Genomic DNA, 27,259 nt, shown 5'->3' with positions numbered 1-27,259 from the left:
TTACTTGTCAGTGTTGCTCTGCTTTGGCTGCCTTCATGATCAACATCATCTTAGCCTCACTGTTTGCAGGCTACTCTTTCATTTGAGTTTCCTGTTTGTACATTATCCACGTTTGGATTCGTACAACAGCCAAGTGTGCTGCACGTTTTTTAACCTTGGAAAGTAGAGGCCATGTTCAAATTTGATCATTTATGCCTTTCTGGTTTTTTAAAGAGCTCGTATCACTTGGGCATGAATGTGTCAATGAAAAAGAAATACAATGTGTTTTCAGTTGTCCTGTAAAAATGTCGCAGGATCCCCTAAAATTGATTAGTGACATCAAAAAGTCAGTAAAACCAAATCCAAAACTGGTGCAGGAACGTCTCAAATCAGATGGACGTAGGAACCCTAGTGTGTCATTTCTCAGCAGGCTGTCCCTTCCTCCCGCCTCATCCAATTCCAGTAGGAGTGTCCGAGCTACCTGAGTCACCGCAGTCACATCCGTCATGTCTACCGCTCCTCCCCCAGCTCTAACATTCTCTACAGATTGAGCCTGTTGGCAAGCGGTGCTTAGAAGAACCGTGTCTCTACCCTTGAAAATACGACACACTGTAATTCTTTAAGTAAATTCCAAGTGCTCTCCTTAGAAGTGACTGAGCATAATATACCACATTGCCAGGCACTGACTCTCTGGAATTAATTCGATTTGCAAGATTTAGGAAACAATTATTAAACCAATTGAGTGACTGATGCTAATTGTGTATTTGTTTACTTAGAACCAAACTGAAATGCCAAACTCAGTACGATATCTTTGAAAGAAATACTCTCTTCTTTATTTTACACTCTTGTGTTAAGATGACATTTAAAATCTATATGTCAATTTTAGGAATATCCAACAATTGGACAACTCATTGATAAACTGGTGCAAAATAACGTGTTATTAATCTTTGCTGTAACCCAAGAACAAGTTCATTTATATGAGGTAAGCAAACATAATTTGGGGAATTCCTTCAGGGAAAGTATTGGACGTGGAACTTTAGCATGAACTCAGAGTTCAATGCGTGGGTTGCTATCAGAAAATCATTAACATGTGACAGATATGGTGGACACTTGGTAAAGTTACTGTTTGCAATTTAAATTACAAATCCAGGGGTGCCGTGGAGAGTGGGGGAGAGATCTGGTGGGGCAGGGAAGAAAGAATTAAGGAATGACAAGGTGAGTTGTAAGAGAGCACCAGGGAACATGGGAGCACCTACTTAACAGAAAGTCTGTCTTCCCTTGGACTGTTTCATGTGACAAGGAGGGAGTTAACAGAGCAAGGGAGCAGAATTGACTTGAAACTTTCAGACATCTACAAATCAAGGCATAGAAAATATACAAGTAGCAATACAATTCAAACCATTGAGAAGTAAGAAAGGTAAAAGAGAAAAGCTTGTTAAATTGGGCCACAAATATATTTTCTCCCTCATAGTAGCTGGGTTTGCAGTTTAAGTTTTTGGATGGAAACACCAGACACAGAAAGGAAACTGTTTCATTAGATGCACTAGTCTTTGTAAACCACTGCATACACTGTAAAATGCATATGTAAACACAAAAGATTTCTGTGGGTTTATTCCAGCCTAAAAAACAATATGTCAGAATACCATGTATCAAGATGCTAGCAAATGACTTATTCCTACTGGGCAGTTTCACAGAGAAGTAAGGAATCTCTAGCCTGGACCTGAGAAAATGTAGAGAAACTAGGTGTACATTAAATTGTCTGTGCCTTCTTCTATGCAGAAGCTTTAAATACTCCTAAGTTCAGAGTCCGATCTCCCACTCCTTTTTAAAGGACCTCTTAACTCTCTTGGTGACTTTACAGGGCTCGGGAAACTCTGACATTATTTCACAGAAAGCTTTGATTAAATGCCACTCACTGCTAAGGACAGTGCAGCCCATGAACTTGCATCAGGTTCTATAGAAAGGATCCAGGAGGAGATCCTATCTTGCATCTTTAATGAGAGGAGGGTATTGTACTCCAGGTGAGATTGCCTTCTGCTGAAAACCAAAAAAGTGCTTTGCAATCAAGCTGCATACTCAAGGCCTTTGTTCTACTCAGAGACCATGTGGGTTCACCTGATCTGGGCATTTTTTTAAGGCTCTTTAGTATGTGATACTTGTTTCCAGTGGTTTTAAGTAGTAGAGTTGCGGTTAAGATTAAAAAAAAAAATACCCCAAATACAATAGTGAGTCTATTCTGCCTTTGATCCTTAAGGGTAGAGCGAGAGGACCCTGGGGGTCACAACACCTCCTCCACAGCCTGGTCCTGTTTAGAAGGGGGAAGGGGAGTTGCACAGAACTTTTCTTAAAAGGGGAGTCAGAGAAATACAACTGATGATCATGAACATAGTCGTCCATAACTCACTACGATAATAGTCTTTAAGACTCACAACTCATTTACACGCCTCCTCAAAACTGCTACCAAGAGACAGAAGAAGATGAAAAATAACCACGTGGCAAAACAGAATCTGTCAGATTTAAGTTAGTTGGGCCGACGGTTCCCCTGTTGCAAAGGAAATGATCATTTCCAAGGAAAACACCAGATTAGAGAGTCTCATTTAACAGCAGGACATTTATTTTGCCTGCCTCCTAATCTCATTATGAGGCGAATTTATGTTCTGTCATGATCTGTGGTCTTTACCATCCAGGCTCCACTAAATTCAAAGGGACATTGTCAGGGAGCCATGCAGCAGACCAGGGCAGAAGCCCACTCTCCGACTCTGATGCTTTCTTTCATCATTTTATCTCTATTTTGATGGATTCATCATCCCATCTGCATTAGTCGGGGCAGGCGGCAGTCTGGCCTAAAAATAATGACAGCGACATTGCACTTCCCTGAAGGCTTCACACAGCATGAAAATGCTGATCTCTTGTTTTATTGATAATGAAAACTGAAAATAAACCAATATTGGCTTGTGTTGCCTTTCCATTTAAATCTCTTAGAAGGAGCCCAGTGTGAGGTGCAGCCCTGCACAACCTGATGTTTGGACAGCTGTGATAGAAGGGATATAACTACTAAAGAATCACTGAAAAATAAAACCAGTGATAGGATAAATACGTGGTTAGATCTAATGGAAATTCCAAAAGGCAATTTGCGTCCCCCAGTTCTGTGTTAAGCATAGCTATGTGCATACACTCTGGGCACAGGATGGCTCCGATTCAATGGTGGCTCATCTTGTAGCAAACATGATTTATGTTGCCCATTCATGGAATGCAGGAAAAAAATTATAGGTTTTTGTTTTGTAATTTTGGGAAGATGCTCCGGACGGTCCAGATGTGCAGCGTTGCTGTGCTTTGTGGTAACAAAGAAGAACAAACAATGGAAAGGATAAAGTAAGCAGTTTTGCCTTCAGTTCAATATGACTGCAGAGTGCACCCCAGACTCCAGCAAAAGGATGATTTTGAACAAACTTATTATTATGAATAGTTGCCTGTTTGTCCAATTATAGGGTTCAAAAGATAATGATAGATAATAGACTGAGCAGTAGGTAGCATATTACATTCTAGTGGTAAATACCATTTTGAATCAGGATTCAATTACCCAAGCTTAAAAAAAAATTTTTTAGCTCCTCTATTGTTTTCAAATGTTTACTCTTAATTTACATTAAGATAGTATCAGGCTACTAAAGCCCAATTGTCTAATTTGACTAGTCTCTCCTTCCTAGTGAGATATTGATATAAAAAGCAATTAAATTAGCATTCTTAACTACATTGTCAAATCATGTAATTAATCACCTGGAATTATTTACAAGACTTTAAGATATTCTAATCTTTCAAAATGTTCACATCTGGCTAGAAAAGATGAGTTTTGTTAAGTTGATAATGATAATTATTATATAACCTAGTATTTACAATGAAATGTTGAAACATTAGAAAGCAAACAAGACATATTAGTAATAGACACGTCCAGTTTAGTTGCTAACATTTATGACTGCTGATTGATGTCCCTATTGTTAATAGGACAGAGTGATATATCTAAAGTATAGGGACAGGACACCCATGCAGGGTTTTGTTTGTTTGCTTGTTTGTTTGTTTTTTGAGAGAGACAGAGTCCAAGCAGGAGAGAGGCAGAGAGAGAGGGAGACAAAGAATCTAAAGCAGGATCCAGTCTCTGAGCCGTTCGCACAGAGCATGAAACAGGGCTGGAACTCAGGAACTGTGAGATAGGACCTGAGCCGAAGTCTGCTGCTTAAGGGACTGAGCCACCCAGGAGCCCCACCCATGCAGGTTTTAATACCACAAAAGGGCCCTTCCCTCTGGAAGTGAAAAGCCCTCAATTATCACCTCTTTGAGGAGAATGGTGGGTTTTGCTCATCTTTCTGTTTAGGCTATTTCTTGATACACAATAGATTTTCATCTTTAGTCAATTTGGGTCAAAGTTTCTAAATAGTAATTTGGAATTTTGTGTGACAAATACCTGTGGAAGTTGAGGGAGCCCATGTATAAGAGCAGGTGGTACCTGACCCAGAGCTACAGTCATTTGCAGCCATCTCTTCGCCCTTGGACCCAGATGGCACCAGGGGAAAGGAACACTGCCATCACTCCTGGGACCAACCCATTGGATAAGTTCAAGAGCCTTCTCGCTAAGCCACAAAAGGAAAACCGCTGAGCAGTTACCCCTATTTGCTGGTCATTTTTATCTAAGAACCAGCATAAAGTATAGCCACAACATGCTAAGAGCTTGTGTGGCTTGTGAATATAACCTATCATATGCAAGTTTCAAATTTTTAAGATCAATAACCCAGTTTTTATATCACCCCTTCTTTCCTTTTTTGCTTATCTTTTGAGCTTTTCACTGCAGCAAGAGAGTTGAAAGGAGGCAGAGAATTAAAGAGGGAGATAAAGCAAAAATTGAGCCCTTTTGCTCTATGATATCCTGTTCTATTATTGTTTTGTTTTATAATGTTCACTATTGGAAAAGATCAAAATGATTTTGCTCTGATGAAAATCCCTTTTTCTCTGGCCTCAGTTTTGACAAAATAAAAGGACTGAACTGGATGACCTCCAGCCTTAGTAGTCAATGACTCTGAACCTGAAGAAGGGAAATCACCATGAATTCCAATGATCTATGCACAAAGTTCAGCTAGCCACAATACAGCTAATTTTTAAGCACGTATGAAAAAAATTGTTCTTTATCCTATCAACCCCATCTTGTAATGAAGTATTCCAAATTTATGCTTTTAGTGAATATAAAATCATCTAGGAATAAAAAGAGAACTTCTGAATTATGAGAAATCCCCATACAGTTAACAAATTGCTCTTAATTCAAGTGTAATGGAAAAGGATTTTTATTTCTCTTCAATTGATGATATCTGGGAATAAGACTGAGGAGACCCAGCCTATACTTTCCTCATTAATAAAAATAGCTCTTAGAGAGGGAAGATTTGGAAATAAAACTCATGTCCTCAGATTATCAGCACAAAGTTGTTAGAAGCATTTTCCAGACTAATTAATAAATTATAACCATGAAAAGTCATCAGTAGTTACCCTTAGTTTACACATAGTACTTTTCTTCTAAAGAACTCAAAGACTCATAATCCAGTAAATAAACACAAAGGTAAAAAAAAAAAAAAAAGAGAAAAGAGAAGATTCAGACTTAAAGTAGGGTTTTAATGAGATGTGCTATTAGGCCAGCCCATGAACGAATACAAAATGGAATTTCAATACAAGGCCTAAATATTTCAAGATTTACACAACACCCAGGATATCTAGCATATCAATAAGAACCAAGATGCTATTGAATGCATGCATGCATGCATTCATTCATTCATTCATTCATCAAGCATTTCATTAGAACCTCCCTTCATTTGTGAGTACAGAGAAGGATAAGACACAGTGCCTACCTTAAGAAGTCTCACAGAGAATTAGTAGACTTGTAGACCAATAATTTGCCTAAAGAACAGGATGAGGGCATTTTAGAGGTTATGTTCTGGAAAGGCACCCCAAGGCAGAGGTTTGGTTTTTTTTTTTTTTTAATATATGAAATTTATTGTCAAATTGGTTTCCATACAACACCCAGTGCTCATCCCAAAAGATGCCCTCTTCAATACCCATCACCCACCCTCCCCTCCCTCCCACCCCCACATCAACCCTCAGTTTGTTCTCAGTTTTTAAAAGTCTCTTATGCTTTGGCTCTCTCCCACTCTAACCTCTTATTTTTTTTCCTTCCCCTCCCCCATGGGTTTCTGTTAAGTTTCTCGGGATCCACATAAGAATGAAAACGTATGGTATCTGTCTTTCTCTGTATGGCTTATTTCACTTAGCATCACACTCTCCAGTTCCATCCACGTTGCTACAAAGGGCCATATTTCATTCTTTCTCATTGCCACGTAACTCTCCATTGTGTATATAAACCACAATTTCTTTATCCATTCATCAGTTGATGGACATTTAGGCTCTTTGCATAATTTGGCTATTGTTGAGAGTGCTGCTATAAGCATTGGGGTACAAGTGCCCCTATCCAAGGCACAGTTTTGATGAGGGGTCAGAGTTTGCATGTCTGTCAATGTTTTCACTTTTTTCTACTCACCATCTTTGTTAGAATGGGCAGTAAACTAATTGGCCATCATAAAACTAGCTTTGATACTAACAGTATGATAGTGTTGAGCTAAGACCTTCACTTTATAGTGGTGGAAAACTGAGAGCCAAGATGTTCTGTAACTATGACTATGAGAATCATAGGGAAGGTTTGCTGAGGGTGTATTAGGTGGCAGCTTGGGGTTAAATATTTTAACTCATTTTATCATTTAATCTCCATTTTATGGACCCCAAATAAACCCAAATAGAATGAAAAAATAAAAATTGGACCAAATAAATTAAAGTAAATAATAAAAGAACTCAAAATAAAGCAAGTTGCCTGTGTAGGCTGGGATTCGAACCAAGGCACTTTGAGTCTATAGCCTCAATCACTGAGTTAAGTAACACTGTAACCTGGGCTGCTATAGTGAAAGGGCATGCCAGTCCCTAACTACTAGACCACCAAAGAAGCCGTCTTTTAAACAAAGTCACCAACTTTGAAAGTCACTGAGCTGTAAAAGCAGAGAGCCTAAGGGTGGAGCCGAGCCGCCTGACAGATGAACAGATGAATAGGTGGAATTCTTAAAAATGGCAGAGTCCTTTAAAATCAGTGCACACTTCATCTAGGGCCCTTTACTGTTGCTGTTAATTTAGACAAATAGAGCAATTTAAAAATGGGTGGACTTGAAAAAAAGAGAGACCGTTGGATTCTGAGTGGTAAAAACAGGCCATACAGTCAGGGAGCATCATGCCATTGGTCAACACATCCTTTAAACAGCAGCTACTGTCTATGGGAATCACCATCTGCAGTTCAACCTAAGAGACAAAGGGGACACCTGGTCTAACAAAGACTGTAGGTTTTTATGATGATACAGTTCAAGTACACAGAAAAATAGAGTCATATAATGACACCCACGCATCTACTGTCCAGCCTTCTCAAATCTTAACATTTTGCCGCCATATTTGCTTCAGATTTTTTAAAGACGTAAGACATTCTAGATACAGTTGCCTGCTGTATACCTGTGCAACTCTGATGCCACTCCCCTCTTTTCCTCCATAGAAGTAACCAATGTCCTGAACTTAGTGTTTATCATTCTCATGTTTATTTTTTGTACCATTAAAATATATATGGATCCATAAACAATTACATAATCTTGGCTTACAAGTTTAACTTCATGCTGTACGTATTACTTTGACAATTTTCTTTTTGACTCCACGTTATGTTTGGGGATGGGTTGTGAGGGTAAAACACACCTAAGCTAAATTTGCCATTCTAACCATGTTTAAATATGCAGTTCTGTGACATTAAGTACATTCATATTGTGGTGCTCAATGTTACGTTTTTGAGTCTTGTCTGCAGAGATGCATATAACTCTACTGTACTCTGTTCCACTGCCATGGACAATCCATTGAGTGTACAACCTGTAGTGTGTTCATTCTGTAGCTGGGAGCATGGATCACGCCCAGTTGGTAAAGCATGGCAAATGTCACACCCATGCTCATGCTTGTACATGTGTTCTCTATGGAGGATGCGTGTCTAGAATTGAAGTCTCGGGGTCACAAGAAATGGCATCTTCAACTCTCCCAGGTGTGTCCGAGCTTTCCAAAGTGGCCGTATCAGCTACTCTCCTACCAACAGTGTGGGAGTATGGCCAAAACCAACCAACCAACCAAACAAAACCCACCACGTACTTTAAATTACTCTTTTTCTGACGACAAAATTAATACATGTTATTTGCCCCAAAGAGGTGGGGGAGGTGCATCCAGAAAAGCACAAAGCAGAAAATAAAGACCACTCATAAACTCACCATTCAGACACAGCTAACCATTCTTGACATTTCAAAATAAGTCTTCTCTTTTTTTGCATTCCTTTACATATTTTAACATAATTGGCATCATACGGTACATATTAAGTAGGTTCAGATTTTTTGAATGAGTTTGTACATTTATAGCCTTATAAAGGCATGAAAATTAAATTGCTTTTCGTTATATGTCAAACAATCACTTTTATTGACAAGAATCACATTAGATGAAATCAAGGTCTTCTAAAACATTCCAAATCTGTGGTTGCCATACATAGAGGGTGTCTGCTTTAAAATAAAAACAAACCTGCTCCCCTCCCACCAGCAGCCCCAGAACATCCACAATTACTATATTTTTACATTAACTACTAGGTTACATTGTTTACATATTCAAATGATACTTAGTTACTTTTTTATGCATTCATGTGGTGGCCTTAACAAGGACCAACAAATTATTTCCAGTATCCCTTTTCTTATCCCTTGAAAGTGCCCTTTGGGTGAGGACTCCAATATCTGTGAACAAATTCAGTTTCTTCAAAGGTGCCTCTCCATACCACAAAGTGCTTAAAGCTGTGCAGTTGCTCTACTCTATGCTTTCTCAGAGCCTCACAGAATTCAGGGACTCTCACTAAACTCAGCTACACATTTATCCCCTGAAACCTTTCCTATGCTTACAGTTGGCCACTCCGTCCATGTCTGTGCAGCTGGCCCAAATTCTAGCAATGCTTAAAGGAAGCTCCCTTTGACACGGATCACCACACAGGTGTGTAGCCACAACCAAGCATTCTCCACCATAGCCTTTTACAGATTACATAGGGCATCAAGGCACAATGGACAAGTTAAACTGACAGTCCCTGGACACAGAGAAGTTTGGGAGAGTTATGCATTTTAATATTATGCTTAATTACCTGAAAGAGCCAAAAACATGCTACAAAGGGGTTACTATTAATTATAACACAGTTTAATATTTTGTTGCCTTTATGGTATTGAATCTTCAATAAATAAACAGAAAATTCTCGAAGTAGAACATTTTATTGAGCCTGAACAGTTTGGGCACACTTTATTTATTTATTCAGAAATTCACATACTTTTTCTGTAAGATTGCCAGATTTAGCACATAAAAATACAGGGCATCCAATTTGAATTACAAATAAGTAATATATAATTTTGTTAGTATTAGTATGTTCCAGTGCAATATTTGGGACTAAAATTTTGAAAATATTACTAAAAAATGGAAAAGAGTAGTGTGTAGCAGTGGAGAAAAATGAAAGAGGAGAGGGTGAGACTTTACTTCTATAGGATCTTCAGGGAAGACCCCTTTCAAAAGGTGATTATAAAGCAGCAACCAAAAGGTTGAGGAGTTTTCAAGAGGAGAAGGCATGTGCAAAGGCCCTGAGGCAGCAAAGGACCCAGCACTCAATTTGTTCGAGAAACGGAAGAAAGGCTAGTCAGACTGATATGAGCTAGGATAGAAGAGGATGGAGTAGATAACATAGGCTAACACTAGATACTTCAGTCTTGAAGGCCTAGGGAAGTAAGCATGTTATTATTCCATGGGCATCAGGCATTCAAAAACACCACTTTTGTTCTTGAGTAGAGAATGGATGTCACAGGTTTATGACCAACTGAGGATCCCTTACAAATTATGGGTGTACAGGTTTAAAAACATAACAACTAACCAACTAACTAACTAACTAACTAAATAAATAAAAACTTTATTTTCCAAATTACCATAGCCCTTCCTGGAAGCATCTGCTTGACAACAGGAATGGTATAGACAGACTATTCTATATCTGCCATTCTTTTTTTTTTTTTTTTTAATTTTTTTTCAACGTTTTATTTTATTTTTGGGACAGAGAGAGACAGAGCATGAACGGGGGAGGGGCAGAGAGAGAGGGAGACACAGAATCGGAAGCAGGCTCCAGGCTCTGAGCCATCAGCCCAGAGCCTGACGCGGGGCTCGAACTCACGGACGGCGAGATCGTGACCTGGCTGAAGTCGGACGCTTAACCGACTACACCACCCAGGCGCCCCTATATCTGCCATTCTTAAACATTGATGTTCATTAAAATCGCACAGGGAGCTTTCTAAAAAACCCAGTACCCAGGCCACACCCTGATCTGATTAATTCAGTATCTCTAAGGCTGAGGCCCAGGCATCAATGTTTTGTTTTGTTTTTAAGTTCCTCTGGTGTCTCCAATCACTCAGGGAGCTTATTAAAACACCAACTCTGGGGCTCCTGGGTGGCTCAGTTGGTTAAGCATCCAATTTCTTGGTTTCGGCTCAGGACATGATCTCACAGTTCTTGAGGTCTAGCCCTACATCAGGCTCCACGCTGACAGCATGGAGCCTGCTTGGGATTCTTACTCTCCCTGTCTCTCTGCCCCTCCCCTGCGTGCGTGCTCTCTTTCTCTCTCTCTCTCTCTCTCTCTGTCTCAAAGAACAAACAAACAAACAGATACCAACTCTGATTCAGGTCTAGGATGGGGTCTGAGGTTTTGCATTTCTTCTTTTTTAAAAAAAATTTGAGATATAATTGGGGCGCCTGGGTGGCTCAGTTGGTTGAGCATCTGACTTCGGCTCAGGTCATGATCTCACAGTCCCTGAGTTCAAGCCTCGCATCTGGCTCTGTGCTGACAGCTCAGAGCCTGGAGTCTGCCTCGAATTCTGTGTCTCCCTCTCTCTCTGCCCCTCACCTGCTCATGGTCTGTCTCTCTCTGTCTCAAAAATAAATAAAAACTTTAAAAAAAATTTTTTTAATTGAGATATAATTGATTTGGAACATTACATTAGTTTCAGTTGTATATTTCAATATTTGTATACATTGCAAAATGATCACTAAGATAAATTTAGTTAACATCCATCACCATACATAATTTCAAAATTTTTTTCTTGTGATGAGAACTTTCAAGATTTACTGTGTGAGCAGCTTCCAAAACATGCAATATAGTATTATTAACCATAGTTGTCATGCTGTGCATTACTTCCCCATGAAATATTTATTTTATAACTGGAAGTTTGTACTTTTTGACTCCCCTTACCCATTTCATTCCCCCACCATCCCTTCTCTTCTCTTGCAACTACCAATGTGTTCTCTGAATCTATGAGCTTGGCATTTTTGTTTGTTTTGTTTTATTTTGATTTGATCAAATCATATGGTATTTGTCTTTCTTTGCTTAACTTATTTCACTTAGCATAATGCTCTCAAGGTCCATCCATATTGCTGCAAATGGCAAGATTTCTTTTTTATGGCCAAGTAATATTCCATCATATATATATATGTATATATATATGTATATATCTATATCTATATCTATATCTATATCTATATCTATATCTATATCTATATCTATCTCCTCACCAACACTTTTTAGTTCTTGTCTTTTTGATGATAGCCATTCTACAAAGTGTGAGGTGATACATCCAAATAATTAATATCCAATAGTTACATTGGATATATGTAATAGATATATCCAATAGATATATCCGATAGTTAATATCCAAAATATATGAAGGATTCATACAAGAGTATACAATATGTAAAGAATTTAATAGCAAAACAAACAAAAAATAAACATAAACACTTTTTCAAAAATGGGCAGAGGACTTGAATAGACATTTTTCCAGAGAAGATAGGCAGATGACCAATAGGCACAGGAAAGGATACACAACACCACTAATCATCAGAAAAATGCAAATGAAAACCACAATGAGATATCACCTCACACCTTTCAGAATGGCTATCATCAAACAGATAAGAACTGACAAGTGTTGGCAAGGATGTGGAGCAAAGAGAATCCTCCCGCCCTGTTGGTGGAAGCGTAAAATGCTTCAGCCACTATGGAAAACCAAATGGAGGGTCCTCAAAAAATTAAAGTGAGATTTTGCATTTCTCCAGATGCTTCCAGATGCTGCTGCTGCTACTGGTCCACCCAACACCCTTCTAGCAGCAAGGGCTGCTGATACTTCTTTAGCAGCCCTTGTATCTACACCTGCTTTCTATTTTTTGGTCCCCTTCCTCGTGTTCCTACTAGTCATCTTTCAATGTTTTATTACCTGCCGGTTGGTCTGCAAAGCACATAAGCTGCTACTGAAGCCAACACAGCTGCCCATTTTAAAAGAGCTTTCTAAAGCTTTGGGACTTGCATTTGCCAACAAAGGTCTACAATCCCTCTCAAAATGCAGGGTAATCTTATTAAGGGACCATGTGAAGTATCCTCAGCAACAAATACTCGGTGTAGCCTCTTTGTTCTCGAAGTCTCCATTCTCCAATGCCTCTCTGTGCATTTGTTTGTCTCAGAACAGTCATGCACGGTGGGTCCATTCGTCTTCCCTTATCACTCTGTCACTGCTGCCGAGCACTCGTTCAGCTGTGTGCTGCTGCTTCTTGGCTGACAAGATAATTACATTCCAGGGCAGACTGGAAGAAAGACAGGTAGTGCTCAAAAGTTCCGAAGCGACTACCTAGTCATTGCTGGTGCAGACTTCAAGATCAAGCACCTGATCTAATTAGCACACTCCCTTTGCTGCCTGCCTGCCTGTGGAATGCTGACAATTGAAAGCCTGAAGGCAAAGCAGATATCATGCAACCCAGAGACAGACATTCAGGCTACCTTGTGCCAGAAACAATTACATATTCTTTTTGGAATCTTGGGTGTCCTAGTAACACAGTCAAGCCTGGGGGTAAACTTTTGCATAATACTGGGAGCCCTGCATTTACTGATAATGAACATGAGAACCAGCAGTATAAAACCCCACAAGAATGAAAGACCTCACGGGAAGAAAGCCTTCTGATTGCCTTCAGAAGAAGGACTTATTTCAGCAAACCCTTACCGGCCCCCACTCCCCCCAACTTGGAAGAAGCACAGTGCTCAACAAAAGGAAGGCATCATCGGCAAAGAGCTGTTTTCTTTTGACCAGATAAACAGCACAATACAGTCCCCCAGGACAAAACAAATTTTTTTTTTTTTTGCTTCTATGCTTTTGCTACTTGCTACATTTTTTCAAGATGTAGCCTTTCCATTTGAAAGTGATTACAACCACAACTTTTTCTTCATTTCTTTTTGCTTCCGCTAGAGAGCAAGGTGGTCCCTTCCTCGTCCATTCCTGTCACTCTCCCAAGGCTGTCCCAGAGTCCCCACAGCAGATGTTCTAGGAGCCTTGAGTTTCTGAGGATGCAGGTGTCAAAAGGCAGGAGGTGCACGGGGAAGTCGGGGGCATGTGAGGACCTCTCCGTCCCATTGTGTGGCTCCCAGAATTGGTGAATGTGGCTCATGAAGACCTGGTCCTGAGACCAGTGCCTGGGGATGGAGAGAGATTCAGAAGAGACAGACCATGCTGTGAGTGCTGGGGAATTTGCCAGTCTACACCTCCCCTGGGTCCCTCCCCAGGTCGAAAGAATCTGGGTAAGAACTGATTCCCCCTTGTGGCCAAATCCCTGAATGATCTGAGACCCTTCAAGAATTATCTGTACTTTCTCCAATTTAAGTGACATCTTGATGACCAGAAGCACCCTCTTGACAGTAAGAATGAATGCCTCTCTGTGCATTTGTTTGTCTCAGAGCAGTCATACGTTGCGGGTTCATCTCTGTTGGTGGTTACACCCAAGAGTGGAATGGCTGGGTCATTGGATGAGCTCATGTTCAGCATTAGCAGCTACTGCCAGTTCTGCCAAGTAGTTGTACCAGTGTAGACTCCCCCGGCAAGTAGTTGAGAGCATCATCAGTTTTTTAAATCGTAGCCCTCCTAGTAGACGCACGCTGGCATCTCTTTTTGGTTTCAATTTCTATTTCTCTAATGATTAATGATGGTGAACAATTTGCCGTACTCTTCGGCCACTTGCATGTCCATTTTTTTTTTCCAAACGTCTTTTCCTTGTGGATGTGTAGGAGTTGTTTGGATATTCTGGTGCCAGATCAGATGCATGTATTACATGTATTTTCTCCCACTCAGTGACTCCCTTTTACTCTCGTAAAGGCATCTTTTCACAGTGGAAATTCCTAAGTTTAAGTCCTATTTATCAATCTTTTCCTTTTTATAGATAGTGCTTTTGTGTCCTACTTAAGACATTTTTGTTACCCTTAAGGCAATGAAGATATCTCTCCTGACTTCTATAGTAATAAAAGTCAGAAGAGTAGTTAGGCTTCTAAGGGAGGGGAATGACTGAGAAGCAGTGCAAGGGAGGATTCAGGGGGCTGATTACTCTCTACCTCTTGATCTTGGGGTGGTTACACCTGCTTGTTTACATTTAAAATACCCATTGAATTGTATACTTATTACTCGTATGCTGTGCATGTGTGTTATACTGCCGTTAAATTTTCTGAGAGAGAAAATGGATGAATAGAAGCTACTAATTGAAGATATACTAGGTAATGACTATGTATATACAGTGAGATATTAGAGAAAATATTTGTGGACACATTCTATAACATCATAGGTTCTCAATCTATATAAGCCAAACTTTCACTAAATGTATTTTAGCAAGCAAAAAACATTCAGTAAGTATCATTTAAGGCCATAAATACTGATGTTGATTAACAATATAATATTGAAAACAATCAGTGCTGAGCATAAAGTCCCTCCATATCAATGAGGCTTCACAGAAAGAGTTAAGCAAGCATAGAGCCTAAAGAGAGAAGAATTTGGTCTTACAGATTTTTTATTAAAATGCTGCTAGCAGGTATATGGCAAGTCTAGCTTCCTACCTCTGATGAGGGGCATGAGTAGTGTGGTCTATATAAAATGGTGGCTTATGAGTCTCAGGTGGTGAAGAATCTTTGAGACCACAGCAGGAATGTCACAGTAGTAGGACAGAAGGGTCCAGGAGAGTAATCATCCAAGGCAGAAACCCAATCAAGATGTCCACTAGGATACAGTTAATACTAAACCATGTCCCAGAACCTAAACCTGGAGATGAGTGAACCCAGCAGGAAGGTCAGTCAACGCAAGAATGAAGATCACATCAGTAATGTCCCTTCTAGCACCAAAGGCAGCCAAGTATCTGCCAAGGTCCTTAGTCTGAGTGTCTTTGAAGAAAGAGCCAACCAGTAGTCTGACCATGGATAGCTGGGGTGGCAAGTGTGTAGGGGTATGCATGTGACAGCTGGTTCTAGCAGCCGGACACTGAGAAGCACTGACCTTGGAGACACTCCCCGAGAGGAGCCCAGGTGCACATGTGTGAATTTAAGAATTTTCCTCTGTATCTTTTGTTGCCTGCCCACTAAATCTCCCCCTGTCCACTTCTTAGCCTCCATCCTTGACAAGCTGGAGATTTCTAAGGAGCAAAAACAGACCGTGGGACAAATAAGAAATCACTGTGGGGGCACAGTGAGCAAATAAATAGGGTTTGATGAAGGAAGTTAGGAAAACTAAGGCAATCAGGAAAAGCCAACTTTGCAAACATGAATGAGAAAAGCAACCTCAGGAACTCCTGGGTGGCATGGTGGTGGGAGAGGGAGAAAGTCCATAATTAGGATAACCCATGGGCAGATAACAGGGAATTGAAGCCCAAGAAATTCAAGCCCAAGAAGCTGGCATTTCTAATTAGCTCATGAAACATCGTGTTTTTAGAGTTCACCATTTCTTATATCCAAGAGTTATCCTTTACAGTCACAGCGCTATAATTTATCACATCCAGGCATGCAAAATCATCCTTTTTCTAACATTAAACATGTTTAATAAGAACAATTTATAATAGCACTTTAGGGCTTTAATGAAAGAAAGACGTTTGACACACGATATTTACAGTAATCATAATACTACAAGATTTAAAGTATAATTTTTTACAGTGTTAGATCAGGAAGCCAAATTGTCCATGTTTTTAGTTAATTATTTGCAATGCTTTGGGGAGGAATCAGCATCCAGAAATTAATTACTAGTTTTCCTCTACACAATTGTCAGTGTTATCACAGGGTGCTGCCTCTAGCTGCCAACTCCTTTATACCCTCGCTCTGGTAGCAATCAGCAAATGCAATTAATGTTAAACCACTTGTCCTAATAGCCAAACGCCAAACGTCATACCACATGCAGGATCATAATTATGCTTTGGGAAGTAGATGGATTTGGCTGTGTTAACCAAGAATTAACCCAAAATCTAGAGGCCACTTGAACTAGTGCTTGTGGACAGTACCCTTTATACCTTGGCCTTGGAGAAACCAGGACATTTTTCAAGGCTAGCAGTTGTATGCAAAGCTAGGAGCCTTGAAATTCTTTTTTGAAAAGATCTAAACCTTTCTTTGTCAAGCTTTAAAGTTTTCCTTTGCCTTCTCTTTTGGGACCAGTCAAATTTACACACATTCCAGCTCCACTTGAGTGAAATTCAAGTTCCTATTTAGGTATTCGCTGTTAACCACAGGTCTCATGCTTCACAGCCCTTTTGACATGTGTTTATTTGAAAAGGTAAGTCAATGAACCGGTGCCTTTCTCATATTTGACAAGTTCTACCTGACTCAGGGAAACAGAGTGGGGCCCACCTTCAATAGGCAGTGATGTGGGGCACTGGGTAATGGGAGGAATGTTCCTCCCTGGTTTACTGTCCATGACCCCTTCGATAATAAAACTCAGGGTCAAGGCAGAATCACAACTGCCACTTTTAAGAATTCAGATTTCCATCAACTTCAAACTTAAACACAATCAGGAACATGGAAAGAAGTGGAATATTACAGAACCCACCAATTAAAAGCAGCATCCATTTTTCCATCCTGGAGGTGTAGAAAACCTGAACTTAACCCAGGTACCCACCTCTAGCAAGTACCTCCTAGAACATGTTGGTGTTCTAAAGTCACCCCTGCTTCATTTGTTCCTCCCCTTGGCTCGCCTCGATCTGATCCATTGATATAGCATCACGATTATAATCAATAATTATTACTAATTTTCACTTATTTTTGTACATGTTTTAAGCTACTTAAATCTTCTTTGGAATAAGACAGAATAGCATTATGTTTGAACGAAGAGGAGGTGCCCTAAATCCTTCAGTCAAAACTTACTTTCTATTTCTACATACACTTTTAATAAATTCAGTCATCTGATTTCACAACACACAGCAACTCAGAAGACCACAGCTGACAAAAAGAGTGATTGTCTCTTCCTAACATAGCACAGCATATTAAGCCTGCTTAATAGACGTTGTTGAATGCAACAGTAAATGAATAAATGAGAAAATTGGTAGGTGAGTGATACCTTACAGCTTAACAAGGAGAAGATAGAAACTGTTTAAAAACAAATAAAAGAAGCAAAAAGCATAGCAGTTGGGGTCCACTTGGTATGAGTGTGATCTATCCGTGGATTTTAGAAGTCTTTGATTATAGACCTATAACTCATATTGATAAGTACGGCTGTTTCTTCAAGAAAAAAAGTCCAGGTGTGCTTGGGAATCTTTCTTAGGAAGACAGATATGTGCACCATACACTTCAGGAAACTTTTCATTTGAAAATAAGTATTAAAACATAAAACTTAAGGGAGGGGTAATTTTCAGCAGTCTGGAAAATTCCCTTCCTTGCAATGCCTCATTTCCCTGGTCATGATTGATATTTAGAGTCTGAATAAACTAATGTTGTGAGTTCTCCTCAGGTGGGAATGACATCTCAGAGAAGGATGTAAGTGCAGAATGCAGATGGTTTAGAGATAGGTTCTAACTGAGTCAGTCATGATGAGTGGGGACTCAGTTCCAGTCAACCCCAGCACCATGGTGACATCCCTAAAGGAGTGCTCGTTACTGCTAGGAAAGGGGGTTAACAGCAAGCATCCACATAACTCACTCCTTTTCTCCACCAAACAATTGACAATTAAGACCCTTGGGCTGAATGACTTGGAGAGCACCTGATGGCAGAGAAAGTTTCCATAACATTACAAAAAGAGAAGAAAACTCCTGGTAGTATGCTCGTAATATTTTGGACAAAGGATGTTCTGCTAATGGAAGATGGTATATAAGTGCTATTATTATTTGAGACTTGACTCCAGTTGTGACATAAATCACAGCTCTAGACGAAGGCAACCACAGACACTTGATATCCCCAATGGCAGTCTAGTTCCCACTTGCATGCAGGAAGCAGCATCAGGCAGGACTACAGTTTCAGGAGAAACACTCATTTATCACCAGGATCCTATTTCCCCTGGCCAGTTAAATAGAAGTAATCTCAACCAGCAGGTTGAAACCCACAGGTAGTGTTTCTTGATCACAGTGAACAGATTGGTTTATTCTTTTTTGTTTACAGAATTATGCAAAACTCATTCCTGGAGCTACGGTAGGGCTACTTCAGAAGGACTCTGGAAACATTCTCCAGCTGATCATCTCAGCTTACGAAGTATGATATTTTACAGTTGGCTTTTTTTACTTTCCTTTTTTTATTTTTTTCATTCAGTTTTGGTATTCAAAAACTCAGATGTGTTTTAGGCAATTAAGTGCATTCTGATTTGTTAGTAGAAAGAGTACTTATCCAAAGAAAATCTCTCTGCCTTAACGTGCAGCCAAAATATAAATTTTGTTCACATTATTTGCAGATATCCTTCCTGAAAAGTGAGGCAGAAGGTAGAGAAATCATAACCTGATCATAAAGTTAAGGTTATTTTTATAATAATAACCAATAGCAGCACTGTCACTTGCAAAACTTTAATTCTATTGAAAAGACTCCACAAGTCCTATAATTAAGCTCCCCTTTTCTCTACCTGAAAAAAAAAAATTAGTTTAAAATGAGTAACTGAACTATGTGAAGAACTAACTCCACAGGCTTAATGAGACCACCTCATTACTCAAGGAAAAGAAAAAAGACAAAAGCGTATCAGGAACACCACTTTGTGGATTCTCTACTTTTGAGAACCAAGGAATTTTTCATTTTTATGGATATATATGTAGAAAGATATAGACAGATCTCTCTCTCTCTCTCTCTCTACACACACACACACACACACACACACACACACACACACACACACATATATACACATATGTACACATATGTATACATATATACAAAAATATACTTTTTTTTTTTTGCCTGGACTTTGGAAAATAGTACGTCAGGTAAGCATTCCTCCCTTAAAATAAAATACATAGCTATGGAGTTTCTATGTTCTCTTGCTTTGTCCCCATTTCATAATTCAATTAATCATTGGTAGATGGCCAGTTACCAACTCTTTTTTATTTTGGTTCCTAAGTATCATTCCCCTTTTTTGCCTCCACTTACATAGAAAAAACATACATACACACGTGCGCACACACACACACACACACAAACACACACACACAGATGGAAATGAAGATTTAAATTAGGACAGAAATGATGGGGCACCTGGGTGGCTCAATCAGTTGAGCATCTGACTCTTGATTTTGGCTTAGGTCATGATCCCAGGGTTGTGGGATTGAACCCTTTGTCAGCTCAACAGATGTGTCCATCAAAATTACAGGATGAGGTATTTTTTGTTTTTTGCTTTTTTAACTTATATCCTCAGAAACTTCAGTTTTCTTGGCTCACATTAAAATTTAACTACCACATTAGCTCAGGCTTGAAATTCTTCCAGATAGGAAAACTTGTCAACAAAATACTATGAAAATCTTCCTCTCTCTTATGCAGTAATTAAAGTTTTAATGTGTAGAATCTGATAAAATCACATAGCATTCCTCCATGCATTAGAACACACTCCATTTTCTCAAAAGTGTTGGCCACTAACATCTTCAAAGGAATTACGCAAATGAGAAAATTATAAACGTCAAAAACATTTCTCCCTGTTGTTTGACCAGCCCCTTCCATGCTGCCAGGGGTTCTGTCTCACTTTGTGGTCCCAAATTGCTCACATAACTTACAGGGTAGTTGAATCAAGGCATCAAACATTTGAGGTGAATCTCATTTTACTGTTTCAAAAATATAAACAAGTGTTTATAATTCTTACACTATATAATCTTGCTCCAGAGTTGTTACTGTAACTTCATGATTCACTGAATCAAGTATGTAATAGATTTTGGCACTAGTTCAAATTATTTTTCTATTCTGTTATTTTAAAATGTATTCGACAAAGACATTAAAATATGAGAATCCATTGACTGGATTTCTTTCTAGTCTATAAAAAGAGAGAAAGGAAAGAGAATAGATTGAGAGAAAAGATAAAGCACTTCTGACTAACTTCCAGTGGGGTAGAGCTACACAATTTGTGTTCATAACTAGTGACTACAAACTGCAGCTCAGTATTTTACAGTGCCATATTGACATGAAAACCCTTAAACACCAGATGTGTATTCATCTGACCATCATTCACTAATTTTCTGCCTTCTTTAACCACCTAATAGAAGCTACTGAAATATCAGTGCTCCCAAGGGTAAGTTCTTCTACTAGCATTTAATTTTTTTTAATGTCTATTTATTTTTGAGAGAGAGAGAGAAAGAGAGAGAGTGTGTAAATGGGGGAGGGGCAGAGAGAGAAGGAGACACAGAATCCAAAGCAGGCTCCAGGCTCTGAGCTGTCAGCACAGAGCCCGACATGGGACTCGAACTCATGAGCTGTGAGATCATGACCTGAGCAGAAGTTGGATGCTCAACCGACTGAGCCACCCAGGCGCCCCTAGCATTTAGGCTCCAGAAAGAAAATGACTTGGTTTGGTTTGTTTTGACTGGTTCATAATAGATGCTCAGTAAATGAATGATAGGATGAAAATATACAAATAAATATTTATATCCTTTCTTTGGGAAATTCACATTAAAATATTCCTGGTGAATTCTGCAATGTGATATTCCAATTATATCAATGCTAAGATCTCCCTTATTTTGGTCAGATCATGTCACCCACTGCTCCTAATTTCAAATCTACAGAACAGACTTGCAGGTCATATCCCTCACCTCTTTTGCTCCTGACTCACTGTGCCACTGTCTCTAACATTACTCTTGCCTTAACTCTTGAGATTTCAGTCTAAGTATACATATATTCTTTCCCGTACCCTGCCCTCTGTTTCTTGAACTCTGCTTCTAAAATGATCTAGTCCCCCTCTCTTGTCATACCTTAAAGCTTGTCATTGCCAATAGACTCTCTATAATCTCAGCTTCATGTAACCCATTCCCTGCTCACCACTTCCAACCTTTTCAGCTCACCCCGGCGAGTTCCCTTTGTATTTCTTCCAACCCATCAGGATCTCCAACTAATTAACCTTACCTTCTCTCTCTCTCTCTCTCTCTCTCTCTCTCTCTCTCTCTCTTTACTTCAAGTGACTCTACCCTCTCTTTGTAGTTCCTCATCTCCTTGATGTCCTCTTTTGCCTGGGCCCCAAGCTTAAATTCTACCATCACCATCACTCTGTAGACATACCCTCAGCTCCCCTACCCCTTATGGCTCCACTGAGGTCGCTTAGCCAATCATGGTCCTGGTTAAAGTCCATTCACCCTGCACAACTGAACAGGAAAGGGAAAAACATACAATCATGCTAACTGGTCTCACTTTAAATTCATGATCAGGTACTTGAAGTGGTTCCTCAATGCCACCCAGCAACCACGCTGTACTTCTCTAGGAGACATCCAAGTGGAGATGTCCACGAGTCAGCTGATACATTAGTTGGCAATTCAGGAGGGTAACCTGGACTCTCCTAAACCTACTTCACCAACAGTTTTCTCCTTCTCAATTGATGGTAATTCCATCCTTCATGTTGCGAGGGCTAAAAAGCTTGAAATGATCCTTGACTCCCCTCTTTCTCTTACCCTGCACTTTTTATCCATCAGAAAACCTTGCTGGCTCTATCTTCAAAATTATTTAGAATTTGATCCAGACACTACCTTCACTGCCCTCATCCTTGTCAGACCAACCATCTTCACTCACATGAATGACTGCAAAAGCCTCCTAAATGCTATTTCTCATTTCTGCCTTTGGTTTCCTACATTCTGTTTTCAAGAAAACAAAATAAAACAAAACAAAACACAACCTGAATTTTCCTTTAAAAATATTAAGTCAGGTCATATCACTCTTCTATAGATAACCCTAATTATGTTCTCATTTTACATAGAGTAAATGCCAAATTCTTTAAAACTGCCTCCTAGGACCCTCCCAGATCTGTTCTCCTCCACTCCTTTACCTCTGTGACTTCACCTCCTATTACACCAACTGTCTCTGCTCCAGTATAGCAACTCTGGCCTCCTTGCTGTTCTATTTCCAGAGCAAGCAAGTCCTAGGACATGCTCCTGCTCATGGCCTTTGCACCGACCGTACCCTGTTCCTGGAACACTCTTTTGACATATGCCTGCATGCTATTTAACTCTGCACTTCCTTGAAATGTCACCTTACTTCCTACTGTAACTACTTTTTAAAAGAATTGCAGACACTCTCTTAATCTTCATTATCCCACCCTAACTTTTTTTCATAGCATTTATCACCTTCTAGCATGCTACATAGTTTTATGTATTATGCTGTTTCCTTTCTGAATGTAAACCACAAAAGGTCAGCTATTTTAGTGGTTTTTGCCTCCCAAGCACTTAGAACAGTATCTAGCACATATTGGACACTCAATAAATATTTTCTGGGTGAATAAAGTTATAATATAACTATTTGAAATGAAACAGATGAAAAGAGTACATTTTAATGCTAAATTGGCAGAATTTGAAATCTTAAGACATGATAGAAATAATCTTTAAGGGGTGCCTGGGTGGCTCAGTCGGTTGATTGTCCAACTTTGACTCAGATCATGATCTCACGGTCTGTGAGTTCAAGCCCCGCATCAGGCTGTGTGCTGACAGCTCAGAGCCTGGAGCCTACTTCGGATTCTGTGTCTCCCTCTCTCTCTGCCCCTCCCCCACTCATGCTCTGTGTCTCTCTTCCTCTCTCAAAAATAAATAAACATTTTAAAAAACTTTAAAAAAAAGAAAAGACATAATCTTTAAGACCGAGAAATGACACTTCAATCTCTGATGAAGACCATATTCTGAAAAGTCAGCCTTATGTCCATCTACTGAAGGTGTGTTGGTATGGGGCAAATATAAACAAAGGGAAGAAGAAGAAGAATGACTGAGAATTTATAGTCAGTGACTTAGAATTTGGAGGAAGGCGGGTCATATTACTATGCAGTTGGCAAAATTATTCTTAAGGAAAATTTGAGGCTGAATATGCTTTTAAAATTCTAGGAGTATAGGGACTCAAGTCTTCTTGGATGAACTGAAGTATTACTTAATTCATAATGTTTTACAACTTATTTTTTTTTAATTTTTAAAAGTTCTGTTTTGTTCTCTAGAGACTTTTTATTTTGCAAAAGAAAGAAGAATAGTCTACATAATAACACTAGCTTTCCTCATAACAAATAGCTCTTTCTTCTCCTTCCCTGACATTCTTCCTCCTGTAAAACCTTGCCTTTATCTCCCTTCTGCCATAACCCATATGCTTCCTATCTAGTCTTTCTTTCTTCCATCTACGTCATCATATATACCAACCACTCCCGGTTCCTGATCCTCATGCCTCAGGCCGGGGTGAACGCAGCAACGTCCCAGCTTTCTTGACTCCTGTCTTCCTACCACGTCTGTAAGTCTGTAAGTCTGATAGACCATGAGTCTGTCCTGCACACACCTTCCAGAGAACTTCCCTGCAGCTGTATTTTCAGTAGAATGGGCCCCTGCTTCAAAGCTATAGGGAATGTTTCCCATGGGTCTTAACTCATCTCTCCAAACCTCAAGGCTATTTGTTGTCTGGTGTCTCCCAGGACAGTAGGAGTTGGGGCTTCGTCTGAGCCCCACTTGTCTGCGTTCCACACCACTCTTGGCCCTGAACTTTCTCTTTTCTGGTCCCCTCACCTGAAATACCACTGTCATCCTCTCCACACATCTACATCCAACATAGCCATTAAGGACTTCTATACTTCCAGCCTTCAGTGACCACTCTCTTTTCTGAACTGTCCCAAACCCACATCTGTGTTATGCAATTTTTTTTAACTTAGTGATACATCAGTTGACTTGGACATTAACTGCTTTACTTGTTCCATCTGGTTTTTTTTTCAGCAAAATGGTAATCATCTTGAGGGCACAAATCCCATTTTACACTCATCCCCCAGACCTGACTCCACACTGATAATGTACAATAGGTACTTGATAAATGCCAATATTGATTTTAAGGAACAGTTTCTCCCACATTTTAACATCTCTAAAATTGGGATGTGTTTTATGATTAATGGTGTCTTACAAATGCTGTCAACTGCAAATGTATGAAATCGGCTGTAACTGTACATGTAGTTGTCACCTGAATTCATTAAGTTCACCATTGGTAGGTAGTACAGGTGTTGAATGTAATTGCCATTTTAAAATACCTTCAAAAAGTTTGCACTATGATTTGATACTGAAATGAAAAGTTATTGTGTATGCAGAAATGTACCAAAACAGAGCAGCAGGGTATCAATTTGATATCAGTGAAGCAAACATTCATTGTTGAAGGAATGACTATAATTCTGTATTCCATGCAAAGCAACAACCAGCTGCTTTCTGTGACCTAAGAAATGATGATACTTACAAGTAAAGGAAGCTACTATATTTTGTTACTGAGATGCAAGCAAAAAATAAAAAAGGCTTTTATATGCCAGGCAGTACAACTGAGGGCTGGAGAATTTGCCAAATCTTTCAGAATGTGTACAATAATTTTCAAAGAAATGATAGACTGATACGATTGACTTAGATGTTGCACAGAGCGATCTTGAGATATTTTGTCATAATGTCATTGTCATAAAATAATGGTGTGTTTTATAATTGATGCCATCTTAGATTCAATAAAATATGACATGTATTTGTGTGTGTGCATGTGTGCGTGCCTGTGTGTGTGTGTGCGTGTGTGTGTGTGTGTGCATGTGTATCTTGCTGGCTTTGTTGTTTGATTGATGGTATGGTGAATTTCTTCTAGACTCAATTTAATTTTATTCATTGGAGCTTAATGAACATGATTCATGGATTCTTCTGGTTGTATTTTGTGGTTGTGACTTTAACTCTTTGCGTCCTCACCAAAGGAACTCCGGTCTGAGGTGGAACTGGAAGTGTTAGGAGACACGGAGGGACTCAACCTGTCTTTCACAGCGATCTGTAACAACGGTGCCCTCTTCCCACACCAAAAGAAATGCTCTCACATGAAGGTGGGAGACACAGTAAGTAGAGGGTCAATAGGTTGTCTGAAAAAAAATATTCAGGTAAGTCAGAAGTTACTTTATTGCACCGAAGCTGAATTTTTTTCCTTTCAAGACTTTCAAAAGGAATTTTCAAAAATTGCGTAAGAAATGCTTTTGGAAGAGCCGATCCCCATGCAGCTCTGTTTCCTCCCATGCATTTTGGGAGGCTACAAGAAGATAATTAGAGTTTTCTTTTCCAGGCTTCATTCAACGTGACCGTGAGTATACCAAACTGCGAGAGAAGAAACAGGCACATTATCGTAAAGCCCGTGGGGCTGGGGGACACCCTAGAAATACTTGTCAGTCCAGAATGCAACTGCAATTGTCAGAAAGAAGTGGAAGTGAACAGCTCCAAATGCCACAACGGGAACGGGTCCTTCCAGTGTGGGGTGTGTGCCTGCAACCCTGGCCACATGGGTCCTCGCTGTGAGTGCGGGGAGGACACGCTGAGCACAGACTCCTGCAAGGAGGCCCCGGATCACCCCTCCTGCAGTGGAAGAGGCGACTGCTACTGTGGGCAGTGCATCTGCCACTTGTCTCCCTACGGAAACATTTATGGGCCCTACTGCCAGTGTGACGACTTTTCCTGCGTGAGACACAAAGGGCTGCTCTGCGGAGGTAGGCGGCGTCTAAGCCCACCTCACACTGTGGCTGTGCAAGTATCGAGGAGGGGCCTTGCATCCTTTGAACCTTCCACAGTTGCCTGGGCATAGTAGGTGCTCAATAAGTATTTGCTGATCAAGTGAATGTGTTAATCTCTAGACGTAAGGTAACTGATCTTCTCTTGTAGTTTTTCTGGCTCTTACATTCTCTTGGGGTGAGATGCCTGCCAATTCAATTTACATCTCTATTGTTGTTTCCCTAAGAATAAGTAGGCAAAAGAAGGTTCTTTGGTTATTATCCAGACTTCACAAAATTGCATGTAATCTGAACTCTATTATCTTCCAGACTTTCCTGGATCAGGTTTCCAGATATCTTACCCATCTCTTCTTAAAAAAAAAAAAAAAGGGGGCGCCTGGGTGGCTCGATCGGTTCACCGTCCGACTTCGGCTCAGGTCATGATCTCACGGTCCGTGAGTTAGAGCCCCACGTCGGGCTCTGTGCTGACAGCTCAGAGCCTGGAGCCTGTTGCAGATTCTGTGTCTCCCTCTCTCTCTGCCCCTCCCCTGTTCATGCTCTGTCTCTCTCTGTCTCAAAAATAAATAAACGTTAAAAAAAATTTTTTTTTAACGTTTATTTATTTTTGAGAGAGAGAAAGAGAACATGGGGAGGAGGGGCAGAGAGAGGGAATCCCAAGCGGGCTCTGAGCCATCAGCTCAGAGCCTGACGCAGGGGCTCAAACTCACAAATGAACCATGAGATCATGACCTGAGCCAAAATCAAGAGTCAGACACTTAACGACCGAGCCACCTAGGCACCTTTTAACCAACTCTTTGGAAAAATAAAAAGCAAGGCTGCTTAAGGAGCATATTGCCAAGGACAAGGGACACAGAAATACTAAATGAACTTTCAGGGCCTTCATTCATTCCACACATATTTATTAAACACCTTTTATGTGACAGATACTAGATTAGGCACCAGGTATAATAAAGATGAATAAGGACATGTGTGAAGAACGCTATGGAAAGAGTAAAAATGAGAAATTGCTTGGAAAATTTTTAAGATCAAGAAAATTTGGGGGGCACCTGGGTGGCTTGGTCGGTTAAGCATCCGACTTCAGCTCAGGTCATGATCTCACGGTCCGTGAGTTCGAGCCCCGTGTTGGGCTCTGTGCTGACAGCTCAGAGCCTGGAGCCTGTTTCAGATTCTGTGTCTCCCTCTCTCTC

General features: G+C 40.0%; 1 protein-coding gene across 7 annotated transcripts in view; it reads left to right on the top strand.

The window, feature by feature from the left end:
* ITGB6 (integrin subunit beta 6) overlaps positions 1 to 27,259 on the top strand; it is a 132,562-nt gene that overhangs the window by 77,121 nt on the left and 28,182 nt on the right. For all 7 annotated transcript variants that reach the window (XM_045033857.1, XM_045033856.1, XM_023259382.2 and 4 more), the window contains 4 exons: positions 866 to 961; positions 18,548 to 18,637; positions 25,278 to 25,412; positions 25,634 to 26,051. In XM_045033857.1, the coding sequence (XP_044889792.1) occupies positions 866 to 961; positions 18,548 to 18,637; positions 25,278 to 25,412; positions 25,634 to 26,051 (739 nt within the window). The remainder of the gene's footprint in view (positions 1 to 865; positions 962 to 18,547; positions 18,638 to 25,277; positions 25,413 to 25,633; positions 26,052 to 27,259) is intronic.

The sequence above is a fragment of the Felis catus genome, chromosome C1 (genome assembly GCF_018350175.1).
Source record: "Felis catus isolate Fca126 chromosome C1, F.catus_Fca126_mat1.0, whole genome shotgun sequence".
In the NCBI taxonomy this organism is placed as follows: Eukaryota; Metazoa; Chordata; class Mammalia; order Carnivora; family Felidae; genus Felis; species Felis catus.
This window is presented reverse-complemented; position numbering and strand designations above follow the sequence as displayed.